This window comes from Musca domestica, unplaced genomic scaffold (genome assembly GCF_030504385.1).
Source record: "Musca domestica strain aabys unplaced genomic scaffold, Musca_domestica.polishedcontigs.V.1.1 118, whole genome shotgun sequence".
In the NCBI taxonomy this organism is placed as follows: Eukaryota; Metazoa; Arthropoda; class Insecta; order Diptera; family Muscidae; genus Musca; species Musca domestica.
Window position 1 is genome coordinate 340,167 of NW_026712149.1, and position 15,037 is coordinate 355,203.

Here is a 15,037-nt window from a genome sequence, read left to right on the forward strand (position 1 = left end):
GAATTTGGTCGCAAGAGACCTAAAGTCTAAAACCGTTATTTCGATGAGTCACGTTTTGGTCATATGAAATGATATATATGCCATATGACTGAGGGAATAAAAGAGCCCATTCACCAAAAAAAAAAATCTGCGTTGCACTAGGTCATTCGGCTTTAATTCTTCCCCCATGCGGAATTTTGAAAGGCTTCATACCTAAATTCTTACGCAACATGTTCCACGTTGTTGAGTAACAGAGGCTCAATTGCTGCGAACGGCGACGAATCGATACTAGATGGTAATCCATAATACCATAGATGTCCTGCCAAAAATGGTGATGTATATGACATTCTTTTCCGACGTATCATACATGCGTCGAAAAAGTCGTAAACATAGACAAATAATAACGGTGTTTTGACAGAATCATGGTGATTTAATATTTTTCAACATTTTTAGAAGTTTATGACGTTTTAAGCTTTTTCTACGTTTTATGCAGGTAAATGACGTTTTCGACGTTTACAACTTTTCGACTCTCGAAAACCTAAAAACCTGTCGAACGGACCATCTCTGATTAATACTGACCGATACAGCTGCGATTTTTTCTTTAGTTCGCAGTCTACGTAAGTGGGCTTGGTGGTTTTTGGGAGCTATATCCAAAGCTGTATGCGATGTCTCTTGACAAATGTAATTTATTCTAGTCGAAGGATGATCGCATGATCAATGGGAATTTTTGTAACGTGCCCAATTAATGCGTTTTACCACCGGTACCTGCATGTATTTAATATTTTGATAATTTTTACAACGTGTTCCAAATTTTAAAGCAAAAAAATATCTTCATATTTCCAGGACAAACTTGGAAGATGGAGATAGCCTCCATATTACGTTTCCACCTTATTTTCAGTGTTTTGATCACTTTAGCCACATTTTTCAACGGAATTGTTTCGTATTGACGGTTTTAACTCACAATTTGGTGGCATTTGCAAATAGCACTTGTTTGAATATTAAATCCAGATACAGGGTTGCCCATATTCGACGGACCCATCTGGCAACGCCATAACTTTTGACAGAGATGTCACATCGCTTAATGACATACCGCGTTTGAAGCGTCAGTCCAAGCAGATTTTTACCATGAACCAATACACGCCACGCGAGCGCATTGAAATAGTTGAAATTTACATTCAACAGAAGAAGTCAATTGTGAAAACTCAAAGTGCTTTTAAAAAATGTGAGTAGTGCGCCTTCTAAGAACAGCATTAAGCGTTTATACGAAAAAATTTCGACTGGTAAGGCTCTTTCTAATCCGAAGAGGCCATATAAAAGTCGACCAAGGCGATCGGCCGAGAATATCGCTGCCGTACGAGCCAGTGTTGAGAGGTCCCCAAGAACATCCCAAAAACGCCGTTCTCAGCAGTTAGGCATGGCTCGGTCCACTTTACAACGGATTATTCGCATTGATTTGCATTTGTTCCCGTATTTGTTTGTTGCCTGCGGACAAGCCTCGTCGATTGGAATGGATCCAAAGGTCCGTCGAATATGGGCAACCCTGTACTTGTATTTTTAAAATGTCACTTTACCTTAAAGAATGGGGCATTAAAGGTCCGCCCTGCCCAAACTTTACGCTCTTGCTTGTTATTACTATCAATTACTAGATGTTTTTGTTGTCAAAAAATTCAAAACTGTATTGACGTTTTCTTGTTATTTGTAATAGCGACTGCCCTTTATGAGTCGTAACGATTTTCAAAAGGCGTGCGTATTTACTTCCGCTCAATTGCATCTGCTTAACACTCCACTAATTTAAAAATGCTAATTTTTCCAAAGCAACCCCTACACTCAGAACTGCAAGAAACATTGTGGACAAAGCGTGAGAAAACTGTTAAAGATCTGTTGTTGCAGTTGGCTCCGCTGTTATGTTATTGTGGGAAATTTTAATACCTGTTGATTGCATGCAGCTCACATTCATTGGGGCTCTCTGATGTTAACAACAAAAGGGGAATATTAAATAAGGCGATTGTATGGAAAACACTACCAAACAAAAAGAGAGAGAGAGAGAGATAAAAATTCCTCACATGATCGTTGTTGCCACATGAATTTAGTGGAAATTATTTAAATTAATAATGAAAGTCAGGTAGAAGCAGAATCGTAGTATATTTTTATTTAATTTTTATACCCTCCATCATACTGCGGAAATACTCATGTTAGACCCAATAAAGTAGTTATATTCTTGAACAGCATAAAATTCTAAGTCGATTTAGCAATGTCCGTCTTTATGTTGTGATCACGCTATCTTTCGAACGAATTGAGATAGAAGGTTAAAATTTTGCACATATGTGTAGTTTGCCAGTAAGCAGGTTAAGTTCGTAATTGGGTCATGTCGGTCTACGTTTTCGTATAGCCTCCATATAACGGCACCTCCAGATATTTAGTATTTTGACGATTATAGCGACATTTTCCCCAGGATTGTTTTAAATTTCGTATTTAAAATTCGTAATGGGAACTACAACCTATGACGGAAAATTGTCTATTGTCCCATATAACGGCACCTCCCTTTATTTATTATTATTTTCATTTGAGCGTTATTTTATGAAAAATTTTCAAGTTCTTTCAAAATAGTGGAGAGTATTAGAAGTTCGGCTTGCCGAACTTAGCTGCCTCTTACTTGTTTTTGTATTTATTTTTCAAACCATTAATTATAAACGCAATATTGGCAAAAGTCGGACACACTCAGAAAAAATGGCACCATGGTAGAAGGTAATGGAAATGTCACCTGAAACATCAAAGCATAAAAACGCACTTCCACCAAATAGTTTTAACATACCAGCCTTGCTTCCAGTAACTATGACCACAGAAAATATATTCATTTTAATAAGAAACACATTTTATTAAGAAAACTTTATTTGATTTGTGTAACAGGTGCATTTGCAAGTCCCTTTAATAAGAGATTTTTATCGATAAAAACAAATCTTTATCTTCGCGCCAGCCAACCAGATCGACAGATGGACGAACGGACGTCCTTGCCTTCCTTAGATCGACTCCAACTGCCCTAAAACTGATTTGGTCCAAAGAGACCTATGGTCTAAAACTCTTGTTTCGATGTGGATATATACTCTCTGCAGCCATATGATTGAGGGTATAAAAATAGTTCTTTAAGGTTGACAATACAGGGTGATATGAAAAAACTGCAACCAATTTCAGACTGCTACCATTTTTAAGCCACTCGTCCAACAGCTGTTAAAATTATTCCAGTGACAGCTCCTTATATTGTTTACAAGCGTACAAAAGCATTTTGGTGAGAATTTTCAAGAAAAAAGTTAGTCGTGATGGAATTCAAGCGTGATAGTGTGATTCCTTTATATTTGACTGAAAAACCACAAGTGGCTATCGTTAGAGCACTCCAGCATTTCAATGTGAACAAATCTTTTGTGTCTCGTACCATCGCTCGTTACCGTGTTACTGGTAGCGTAGTCCGACGTCAAGGAAGTGGACAGAAGAAAACAGCAACATCAGCAGAAATGATTCGAAAAATTAATAAGCGACTTGATCAAAACCCGCGTCGCAGTGGCTGAAAAATGGCTCGTGAGCTAAACTTATCGCAATATTCCATTCGGCAAATATTGAAAATTGAGCTCGGGGTAAAGCCACTGAAATTCCAAAAGGTGCAAGAACTTACACCGCAACAGAAAACAGACTCAGTAGAGCTAAGGAGTTGCTTCGCTTGGCCGAAAGTGATAAACTGCAGAATTTGGTTTTCTCCGATGAGAAAACATTCGTTTTCCAGCAGTTTGCCAAAGAGGTCAGCTGAAAATGTGCACCTTCGGTTGTCAAGCGTGGCCATGGTGATGGTGTGGGCCGCCATAACAGCCGATGGGCACTCTCGGCTTGTATTTATCGACCGTGGCATAAGAATAAATGCCGAATATTATCGCGAAAATATTCTGGAGGGTGTATTAAAGCCTTGGGCACGTAAACATTTTGACCGCAGACCTTGGACATTCCAACAGGATTCAGCACCATCGCACTCAGCACGTGACACCTATGAATGGATACCAATCCAAAATCTTTGGATACCAATCCGTTGGACTATTGTTTATGGAGTATTTTGGAAAGCAAGGTTGACACTAAAAAATTCCAAAGTATTGATCACCTCAAGCAAGCGCTTCGCCGGGAATGGGCCAAAATACCGCAGAGCAACATTCGGGCAGTGTGTGACGACTTCATTGGCCGTTTGAAGGCCATAATTCATGCCAAAGGTGGCCAATTCGAACAAATCTAAACTTAATCAAAAATTTGATGATATTTTCGACATTTGTTGCTTTCATTCAATAAAAGTTAAAAAACAATGTAAAAATTATGGCGTTTGACTTTGTTGCAGTTTTTTTATTTCATCCTGTATATGTAGGTATCAGTTGGTCTTACTTATCGACCTTATTATTGAGCCATAAATCATGCCATGTCAAAACTAAAGTGAAGTTACCAAGTTACCACTTTTGGTAGAATATTACCAACTGTGGCAACCGTAAACATAACAGTGAGATCACTGTGAGAGCTAGCCAACTCTCTTACAAAGAGAATGCTTTGTTGGGGAGAGAGAGAGCCATTGTTATGGTCAAATGATATTTGTTGCCTGTGCTGTGTGGCGTTTGGTGAGGTGGGCTTTTTCATAAACAAAAGAAACAACTTTTGTGCCAAAGAACTTTATGCTTTGCCTGTACGCTTTTCCAGGCAGTTTATTTAGTTAATAAAAAACGTGCAACTGGCAAAGACGTATCGACGTCGTGAGACCTTGTCGGAACTGTGGTGAATGCGTAATGCGATGATGCATGCTACCAAACAGCAAAAGTGGTGATTGGTGATGACAAAAGAAAAATTTCAAAAATTATATTGTTTTTGTTACCAAAGGAAGCGTATATATGTAGATATTTTCCAAAAAAAAAAAATACAAACATACATACATGTGTTTTATGAATATGTCGAATGTGGGCTAAGACAAATTGCCGCCATTGTTGTCTCATGCATAATTTAAGATATTTCTATTCAAATGGTCAGTGTTGTGAAACAACCTTAGAATTTTATGACGAATGTCACTGAGAAAGTGTGATGGAAAGTAAAAGAATCAAATAAAACAAATGAATCAAAATCCAAGTGTCAAACAAAAGAAAAAAATATAAAAAAATTGTGCAGAAAAGAAAAAAAAAAATAAAATACAATAAAAAAAGAAATCAAGAAAAAAATCGCTGACGTCTTGTTGCAAACAATAAGTGATTGCCGGCATTTGTGAGACGTGCGCTGAATTAATAGAAATTTTGAAAAAAAAAGAAAAAAAAAATAATTATAGCTACAAATAGCTGCACAATTAATAACATCAAAATGGATTCTTTGGATGTGACATCGCCGGCAAATGCCTCACCGCCAGATTTTGATTTTAATCTGCCGTGTCGGTTCTTTAAGAGCTCATTTGCTCGATCACTTTCACTCAACAACAGTAGCAGCAACAATCATTGCAAATCTTTGGATTATGACATACGTTCTAGCAACAACAAAAGCAATAATAACGACAATAATAATGGAAATAGTAGCAGCGGTATTCCACCTCCAATACCGCAAAAGCGTTTTACAACGCAAGACAGTTCTTCTTCAAACCAAAACAACCAGAATGAGGCCACCATCAACAACAACAGCAACAAACCGGTTGGTATTAATACAACCAACGATATTACCAACAAGAAAGCCACCGCCAATGATAAGCCTCCGGCTTTGCCAGCAAGACGACCACCATTTTCCAGCAATGGAGCTGGATCACTTCAGCAACAGCAGCAGCAAAATATGCAAGCTTCTTTGACACAATTACGCCAACAGGCCTTCAATCAGGCTTTGAGCCATTCTAATGCGCCAGTGTTGCCAGTAAATGTAAATGCCGCCGCATCTAAGGCTGGCTTGCGAGCCAATCATCATCAGCAACAACAACAACAACAACAGCAGTTGCAATTTAATCAAAATCTTATCAATCACTTTTCCGGCAACTCGAATGGCCACAACGACAGCATTTGCAGCAGTGCCAGTAGCAGCAGCAGCGGCAGTAACAACAGCAACTTTAGAAGGAATATCATCGTCTGGCCGAATAACCAACAACAACAACGGAATGTGGAACAGGTTAGTCATGCTTTTACTTAAACTAGGCCTACAATTTTCTTCATTTTTCCATTATCTCCATTCATATTTTTTTTGTTTTCTTTTTATTTTGGAATTTTTCAATTCTTGTTTTTGTTTTTCTGTGAAGGCACTTTCATGCCTCTCTGTCAGTATTTCCGCTGAATGTGAGAAAAAACAACAATTGTTTTTATTTTTTTTTTTTTTTTTTTTTTTTTTTTGAAACGATTGAATATTATTTTCTTTGTAGAGCGTTGCATGAATGTGTTCAATGATAGATTTTGTATCCTATGATGTTTATACCCTCAAGGCTTATTTGCACCTAACAAGTTTTCGTAAAACGCGTAAATTAGATTGTCAATTTCCTTGACTAATTTTCAGTCGAATCGATTGAAATATATGGCCAAGACCCTTGCTATATAACATGCCAATGTCAGCTTATTAAAACATATTTTGACTTTCATTTATATTTTTATACCCTCAGCCATATGGCTAGAGATATGGCCAAAACGTGCCTCACTAAAATAACGGTTTTAGGCCCTGGGTCTCTTTGGACCAAAACCGTTCATCCTTCTGCTTGGTTGGCTGGCTGGCTCCAAACTTGATACATCCTTAGTATAGGATGTTCCTTCTGAAACATCCTTCACAACAGAGCAAAATTTAAAAAAAAAATTCCATCAAGTACCTCCCCCGAAGATGGTAAAAATTTCGAATAATTATGGCTCTAACTTTTTATAAAATAATTTAAAATTTTTCGAAAAGTTCGCGTTCTATGAGAGTTATAATTATTTAAAATGTTGACTCGTTGTGCGGGAGGTATCACAAGGAGTGGGCCGATATCTACCATCTTTACACCTGATCTTGTTTTAGTATGAATATTGTAGTGTGTGAAATTTGAAGAGAATCTAATGCTCATTTCGCGTTTTACGAGCTTCAAAATGTTGATTTTTTGTGGTGGAAGTAACAGTAATAGATTGATCTATTCTATCTTTTCATCAGATCGTTAGTAAAATATTGGAATGTGTGAAATTTCAATTTCAAGAGAATCAGATGCTTATTTCGTATTTTATGAGAGATATAATTATTCGAGAATTTGACCCGTTCTGGGGGGAGGTACCAGGAGGAAATCCGTTACATCCCATCTTCACACCAGATGTGTGAAATTTAAAGAGAATCTGATGTTTATTTCGTATTTTATGAGAGATATAATTATTCGAGAATTCGACACTTTCTGGCGGGATGTACCAGAAGGAGTGGTCTGACATATTCCACCATCAAACCGGACGGAGAGAGAGTCGGATACCTCTAAATCGACTACAAATGCCCAAAGATACCTAGAGTATAAAACCGTTATATCAATGAGGCACGTATTGGCGTATCAAATGACATATATGCTCTGTAGCCATATGACTGAGGGTATAAAAGAGAAGACACGAGTATCGACGTTTTGAAAGTTTACATTGAAAAGTAGCCAGAATAGAGGGGGCAAGTTTCCCTTTTTTCACACTTTTGGAAATTTTCGAGTTAAGATTCCTCGAAATTTGTGTAATTTACATATATGCCTTATATTCCCAAATGATTTCAGATAATCGAATTTTTCCGATTTTCTAATCACAATGGGGTTGGCGGTAGGGAAACTGTATGAAACCATGGTAGCTGCGTTATTGAAGTGAATGAAGTGAAGTACTTTGATAAAATTTTATTAGAGGTGTGTTAAGGCTGCAGGACTTTTGATATTGAAAATGTAGGTCCACGTTTTGGTATAGCCCCCATATAACTGCATGATAATAGCTGGCTTTCTCAACAGAATTATCATAAATATAAATAGTACCATATTTGGCGCAATTTCGTATTGGGTGAACAGATACCGCTTGAAATCTGGTATCGCTGTTCATGTGCAGCCTGGTCACATGGAGGTGGTTTCGGAAATGTGTACTACAATTATACGAAAAGTACTGAGTGGTATTAAATTTGGTCTTGGTTGAAGGGAGAGATAAATGAGATTACTGTTGGTTTCCAGCGTTTATATATGGAGACGTTGAAATAATTTTGAATATGATTTTAAGGTACACTTGTTGAAATAGCGGGTCCTTGATAGTGTAATATATCCTGAAAGCAGTGCGTTCTCAAATTTCCATTGAGTTTATTTTTGAATAATGTATAATTTCAAAATTTCGTCATTTACTGGGTTCCCATCCATATATTGAAAAAGAGTGTGCCGCCTTCAATTTTTATCGTTTACTCTTTAATTTGCTCTACAGTTTTACTAGCTTTTTAAAAATTACTAGTTATACCCTCCACCTTGGAAAGGAGAGTATATTAACTTTGTCATTCCGTTTGTAACATCCTTAAATATTCGTCGTAGACCCCATAAAGTATATATATTCATAATCAGCATAAAATTCTAAGTCGATTTAACGATGTCCGTCTGTCTGTCTGTCTGTCTGTCTGTTGAAATCACGATATAGCCCACATTATTTGACGCAGAGCGTCAAAATTTTGCAGAATAATTTGTATTGTGTCTAGGATGGTTGGTAGTGAAAATGAGATATATCCGTCCACGCTTTGGTATAGCCCCCATATAACGGTACCTCCGATTTTTGGTATTTTGAAGATTTTTGCAACATTTTTGCACGTATTTGTCTAAAAATTGGTATTTGTTGATCAAAATGGGTTTTAGCTCCTGTGGCAAAACATTGCATATATAGGTCCACGATTTGGTATAGCCCCCATATAATGTTTTTTTTTGTCATATTTTATTCACCGATTTGTCTAAAAATTGGTATTTGTTGGTCACAATGGCTTCTGGCTGCGGTGGCGAAACATTGTAGGTATAGCTCCCATGTAACTATACATCCAGATATTCGGTATTTTGATGATTTTTGCACATTTCTTCGCGGATTTGTCTAAAAATTGGTATTTGTGGGTCACAATGGGATCTAATGTTTCCTTTACTATAAGGTGGAGGGTATTAAAAGGTCGGCCCGGCCGAACTTAATGTTTTTTTACTTGTTACTAACACAAGATGTATTGTGAATATGACATACATCTGCCAATACCTTCTGGTACCTCACTCACAAAGGGTTACAATTTCCAATACTTATATCTGTCATAACTTGTGAAACAAGTCGGCGATACTTTACAACTTCCTATATCTAAATATTTCTCTGAACCAGAAATCTGATATGAATATGTAACTAGTCGGAATTTATAATTTTAATTTAATTGGATATAAATGTTCGATTTCCTTCAAATTTTGCATATACCAATATTTTTATCTGTATTAGATGAAGTATGAATGGAATACTTCGGTCCGCTATATATGTTAGCTCACGCATATTTCCTCATTTTTCAAAAATTTCCACATATTTCATAAAAAGTACAGAAAGTAGTCGATATAGTTCAAATCTGTCACTTTGTATGATTTTTTTCCAGTCTTAGGCCATACACGAATTGGTCAATATTGGGCAACTGTTTCAGAACCCTCCCATGAATAATCATAAGCCACGGCTGGGGGTATACATCTGCCGCCAAAACCGACTGATACTATATAACTTATTTTAACATAATCCTTATCGAAGTCATATCATGCAGCAATGTTATTTAGTTCAGAGTTGGTATGATCTAAATTCCCAATATAAAAGTGGTGTAGGGTATCATATAGTCGGCCCGCCAGACTTTTGAAATTTCCTTACTGTTTTTATGAAAAGTATTCCTTTAATGATGAGATTCCTTTAATTGATGAGATTGTTCATGAAAAGTAGTTTCAAGTTTTACTTTCCTCTCATGAAAATTATTCCTTTAATATCTCCTGAGTTTCCTGTACTGAAGGACACAACATTTTCGGGGCGTTTGGGTTTACTATTTTTCTTTAATTATTTTCAATCACTCATTTTTAACCATACCGAATTGACTACAACAAAGAAATTACATAATTGTGAAGCTTTATTTTCAAGTTTATGGTAGTTATGGTGGGAAAAATTACATAAAGTCTTAAATTGTTATGGAGTCATTTCGAGACACTTTTGTACTGAGCTAACAAAAATAGTATACAATTGTAAACAATTTGATATTTTTAGATGAAAGGCAAAAGAGGAGCCAGTAAACTGGTCTGATACCCCTACCACAACATCTGCGTATAATAAACCATGTAAATAAGCTATAAAAATCTGTTTAGGAGTAGCATATACGAAAAAGTTAGTATTTGAATAAAAGGGAGAAATTTTATGTTAAAATAAAGTTAGTTAGAAAAAAAAAAACAATTAAGGAAAGGTCAAAAGGTATGATACCCTACACCACTATGCGTACTTAGTACGAGTAGAGTATATGGGAATTTATGTGAAGTAGATCATACCACCTATGAACCAAATAACATAGATGTAAGGTACATGATATAACTTCGATAAGGATTTTATTAAAAAATATTTTTTGGAGCAATAGGTATACCGGACGGAGGTTCACCTATACAATCTATACATTTTGGGCTGATATTACATATATGGTGAGCAATAACCGTAAAATCGAACAAAGCTGTACATCGAAGCTAGCTAAAAATCGGAACATATCTCAATAAAATTTGTCATAGGTATTTTCGAGCTGTATCTGATGTCCGGTATCAAATATCATTGTTGTGGAGTGCATAGTACGCATGTGAGTGATTTAAAAATCGGATGAAACATAAATATGGGAGCTATGTCCAAGTCTGAACCGATTTCCTCCAATTTTAACGTACATACTTCTAGACTGAATTCGATCGGATGTGCCAAAATTCAGGTCATTTGGACCGATATTGGCCATTTGGTGCACAATTAACCCGAAATCGGTTGAAGATATATGGGATATATGGGAGCTATATATAAATTTGAACCGATCTTCACCAATTTCAATAGGGTTCGTCCTTGGGCCAACCAACTAAGTCACTGACCTTTGTTTAGTTGTGAAATATGTTTTGAATGTGTGTATTCGAATCGTTGAAAGAAATATTTAGATATAGCAAGTTGTAAAGAATCCTTGTCTTGTTTTGCAAGTAATGAGAGAAAAATTATTGAAAATTCCGACCCTTTGTGGGTGGGGTACCAGCTGGGGTTCGGAGATATATATTATCATCACAACAGATTTTGTGCTAGCAAAAATGTTTGCATGTGTGAAATTTGAGAGAGTTGGACTTCAAACTTTTTTTTAAACCTTGAACCAGAAGAAATGGTCCGATCTCTACCATATTTATGACAGATCTTGTGTAGATGAAAATAATGAGATGTACCGAGTCTGAATGAAATCGGATATTAATTTCGGTTTTAAAATTTGACCTTCTGTGGGGGAGGGACCAGAAGGAGTGGACCCATATTTTCCATCCTCACACCAGACCTTTGGTTAGAAATAAATAAATAGAAATAATGGGATGTGTGAAATACAAAGAGAACCGGGTGCTTATTTCGGATATTATAATCGTTTTGGTTATTCAAAACTTTGACCCATTGTGGGGGAGGTACCAGGAGGAATAATCCGATCTCTACCTTCTTTATAACAGATCATGTGTTGATAGAAATAATGAGATGTGTCATGTTTGAAAGGAATAGGATGTTAATTTCGCGTTTTATGAGCTTCATGGATATTCAAAATTTTTACCCCTTGTGGGGGAGGTACTTGAAGGAGTGAACCGATATTGTATATTTTCGCACCTGACTTAGCACTCATAAAAATATTAGGATTTGCAAAGTTGACTATATTTTCTCTTTCTGTGCAGCAAATTATTATTTTTGAAAATTGGAGGAGGTACCAGAAGGTGTGGACCGATATTGCCCATCTCCGAACTCGATCTATGTTGGACAAAAATATTACGCTGTACCAAGTTTGGACAAAATCGGATACTCCTTTCGAGAGTTATCGTGCGCACCAGCCAGACAGACAGACGGACGGATGGACATCGCTAGATCGACTTCTAATGTCCTGAAACTGATTTAACCGTTATTTCGATGAGACACGTTTTGACAGTATCAAATGATAAAATTTTTCGAATTTTCAGAAGGTTTATTGCGCAACTTTAGATTTGCTTTCAAAAAATTTAAGATTTCCAGGGATTTCCTGGTACAAAATTAAGAACTGTCAAAGAAAAAGTTTTGGAAACTTTCAGACAAATAATTGTAATTTTGTGTATCATTTTTTCAAGGACTTTATGCTAAAAAGTTGTCGACTTAGTAAGACCATTTGTTTGTGAGCTCAATAGCAACTTTTAAGAATATTTTTTAATAACAATTGAAAAATTTGTAGCAAAAAAAAAAAATAATAATAATAATAACCTTGTGAAGAACCCCAAGACCACTTGGTGAGTTTTTGGTATATGGGGCTAGATGAAAAAGTAGATCTGTATAGCCAGAGAAGGCGGTATCTATTGTGAACTCCAAATACGAAAGTTTGAAATAATTCTATTGAAAATTGTAGCTAAGGGAGTAGCTTATTGGGGTTATGGGTATTCAAAATTTTGACCTGTTTTGTGGGAGAATCAGGGGGAGTAGCTTGGTCTATCCTATCCTCTTTAAAGATAAAAATGTGGAAGAAATATAAAGGCAGTCGGACTTTTTTTCATATTTTATAAGAGTTATGATTGTCCATAAATTTGACCCTTTATGGGGGAGTAACCATAAGGAGTGCACCGATCTATCCCATCTATCCCAGTTCTTGGTAGAAATATTGGGTCGTACCAAGTTTGGAAAGGAATCAGATGCACCTTTTTGTATTTTATAGGTGTTATGGGTATTCAAAATGTTGACCGGTTGTGTGGGAGGTACCAGAAGGGATATGCGTAATTTGAAGATAATCGAACTTGTCTTTTACATTTTATAAACTTTATGATTTTCAATATTTTAACTCTCTGTGGGGGAGGTGCCAGAAGAAGTGCACCGATATAATCCAATACAAAACCAAGTCAGATACTACAACCGGGGTAGAGCTACTAGAAGCGGGAGGAATGGAACGATAAAATAAATCGTCGAACTTGATCTAAGTTTGAAAAAAAATATTAGGATGTGCCAAGTTCACGTCGGATCTGATACTTCTTTCAAGAGTTATCGACCAGACAGACAGCCATTTTTTGCCGTATCAAATGATAAATATATCTGTGGATATAATAAAACATTGAATTTTGGGGCTATATATACATATATATAGAAGGTAGTATTCATTACAAACTCCAAATACCAAATTTGCAACAATTCCGGTAAAAAGTGTGGCATAAGTCTTCAAAATACCGAATATTTGAAGGCACAGTTATATGAGAACTATGCAAAAACTCGAATCTATATTGACAGTTCTATGCAAAGATGATGCTAAAATTGTGGCTAAAAAAAAACTTAAAAACCCTTAAATCTGTCGATACAGTCATATGGCGGCTATACCAAAACGTGGACCCACTTTCAATACCAATAGTCCTGCTAACAGACATCTGAGTAAAATTGTATCAACCTACTTCATTTCGTTTGGAAGCAATGTAGAGTGATTTCCACAGATGGATGGACGTTGCTAAATCAACATAGATTTTTAGGGTGATCAAGAATATGCCTACTTGGTAGGGTATATGCAAATTTCGAGGTGTTACAAATAATGGAATAACATTTGTAGGAGAGGGGAAAGATGTCAAATAAAATACTTTATAGAAATAATTTTCATTTTTGAATCAATATCTTTTTATACCCTCCACCATACTATGGAGGGTATATTAACTTTGTCATTCCGTTTGTAACTCCTCGAAATACTCATGTCAGACCCAACAAAGTATAAATATTCTTGATCAGTGTAAAATTCTAAGTCGATTTAGCCATGTCTGTCTGTCTATCTGTCTACAGGTCTGTCTGTCCGTCTGTCTGTTGTAATCACGCTATCTTTCGAATGAATTGAGATTGAAGGCTAAAATTTTGCACACATGTTTATTTTTCCAGTAGGCAGGTTAAGTTCATAAATGGGCCATGTAGGTCCACGTTTTCATATAGCTCCCATATAACGGTACCTCCCAATATTCGGTATTTTGATGATTTTAGCGACATTATTTACCAGAATTGTTTCAAATTTGGTATTTAAAATTCGAAATGGATAATACAGCCTAAGACAGAAAACTGTCTGTTCAGGTCCACTTCTTCGTATAGCCCCCATATAACGGTATCTCCCGATATTCGGTATTTTGATGATTTTAGCGACATTATAAACCGGAATTGTTTAAAATTTGGTATTTGAAGTTCGAAATGGATACTACAGCCTAAGACAGAAAAGTATCTGTGCAGGTCCACGTCTTCGTATAGCCTCCATATTACGTTACCTCCCTTTATTCGGTATTTTGATGATTTTAGCGTCATTATTCACCGGAATTGTTTCAAATTACGTATTTAGAGTTCGTAATCGGAACTACAGTCTGTGACAGAAAATTGTCTATGCAGGTCCAGGTCTTCGTATAGGCCCCACATACCAGTACCTCCCTATATTCGGTTTTTTGACGAGTTTAGGTACAATACCCACCAAAATTGTTTGAGACGCGTATTTGAAGTTCGTAATGGACGCTACAGCCTATGGCAGAAAATTGTTTATGCTGGTTCAGGTCTTCGCACAGCTCCGATATAACGCTAAGTCCCTATATATTTTGATGATTTTAGCTACATTATTCACCGTTTATTTCAAGTTTCGAATTTGAATAATGTAATGACTTATGACAAGCAATGCCCATGTAGGTCCACGTCGTATAGACACAAATATAACGACTGTATTCGGTATTTTTAAAATTTTAACGGAATTGTTTAAGGATTTTATTTCCAAATTTGTTCCCAATGGTGGAGGGTATTCAAAGTTCGGCCCGGCCGAACTTACTGCTTTATAACTTGTTCTACGCTTTGTTGAGTATAATATTTTGTAATTAAATGCAAAATCTTTAAATCAT

The 15,037-nt window shown here is 36.3% G+C and overlaps 1 protein-coding gene across 1 annotated transcript in view; it reads left to right on the forward strand.

The window, feature by feature from the left end:
• Positions 1 to 4,697: 4,697 nt before the first annotated feature.
• LOC101900612 (probable serine/threonine-protein kinase cdc7) overlaps positions 4,698 to 15,037 on the forward strand; it is a 194,173-nt gene continuing 183,833 nt past the window's right edge. The window contains exon 1 of the mRNA XM_059132267.1: positions 4,698 to 6,123. Coding sequence (XP_058988250.1) covers positions 5,341 to 6,123 — 783 coding nt within the window. The 5' untranslated portion in view covers positions 4,698 to 5,340. The remainder of the gene's footprint in view (positions 6,124 to 15,037) is intronic.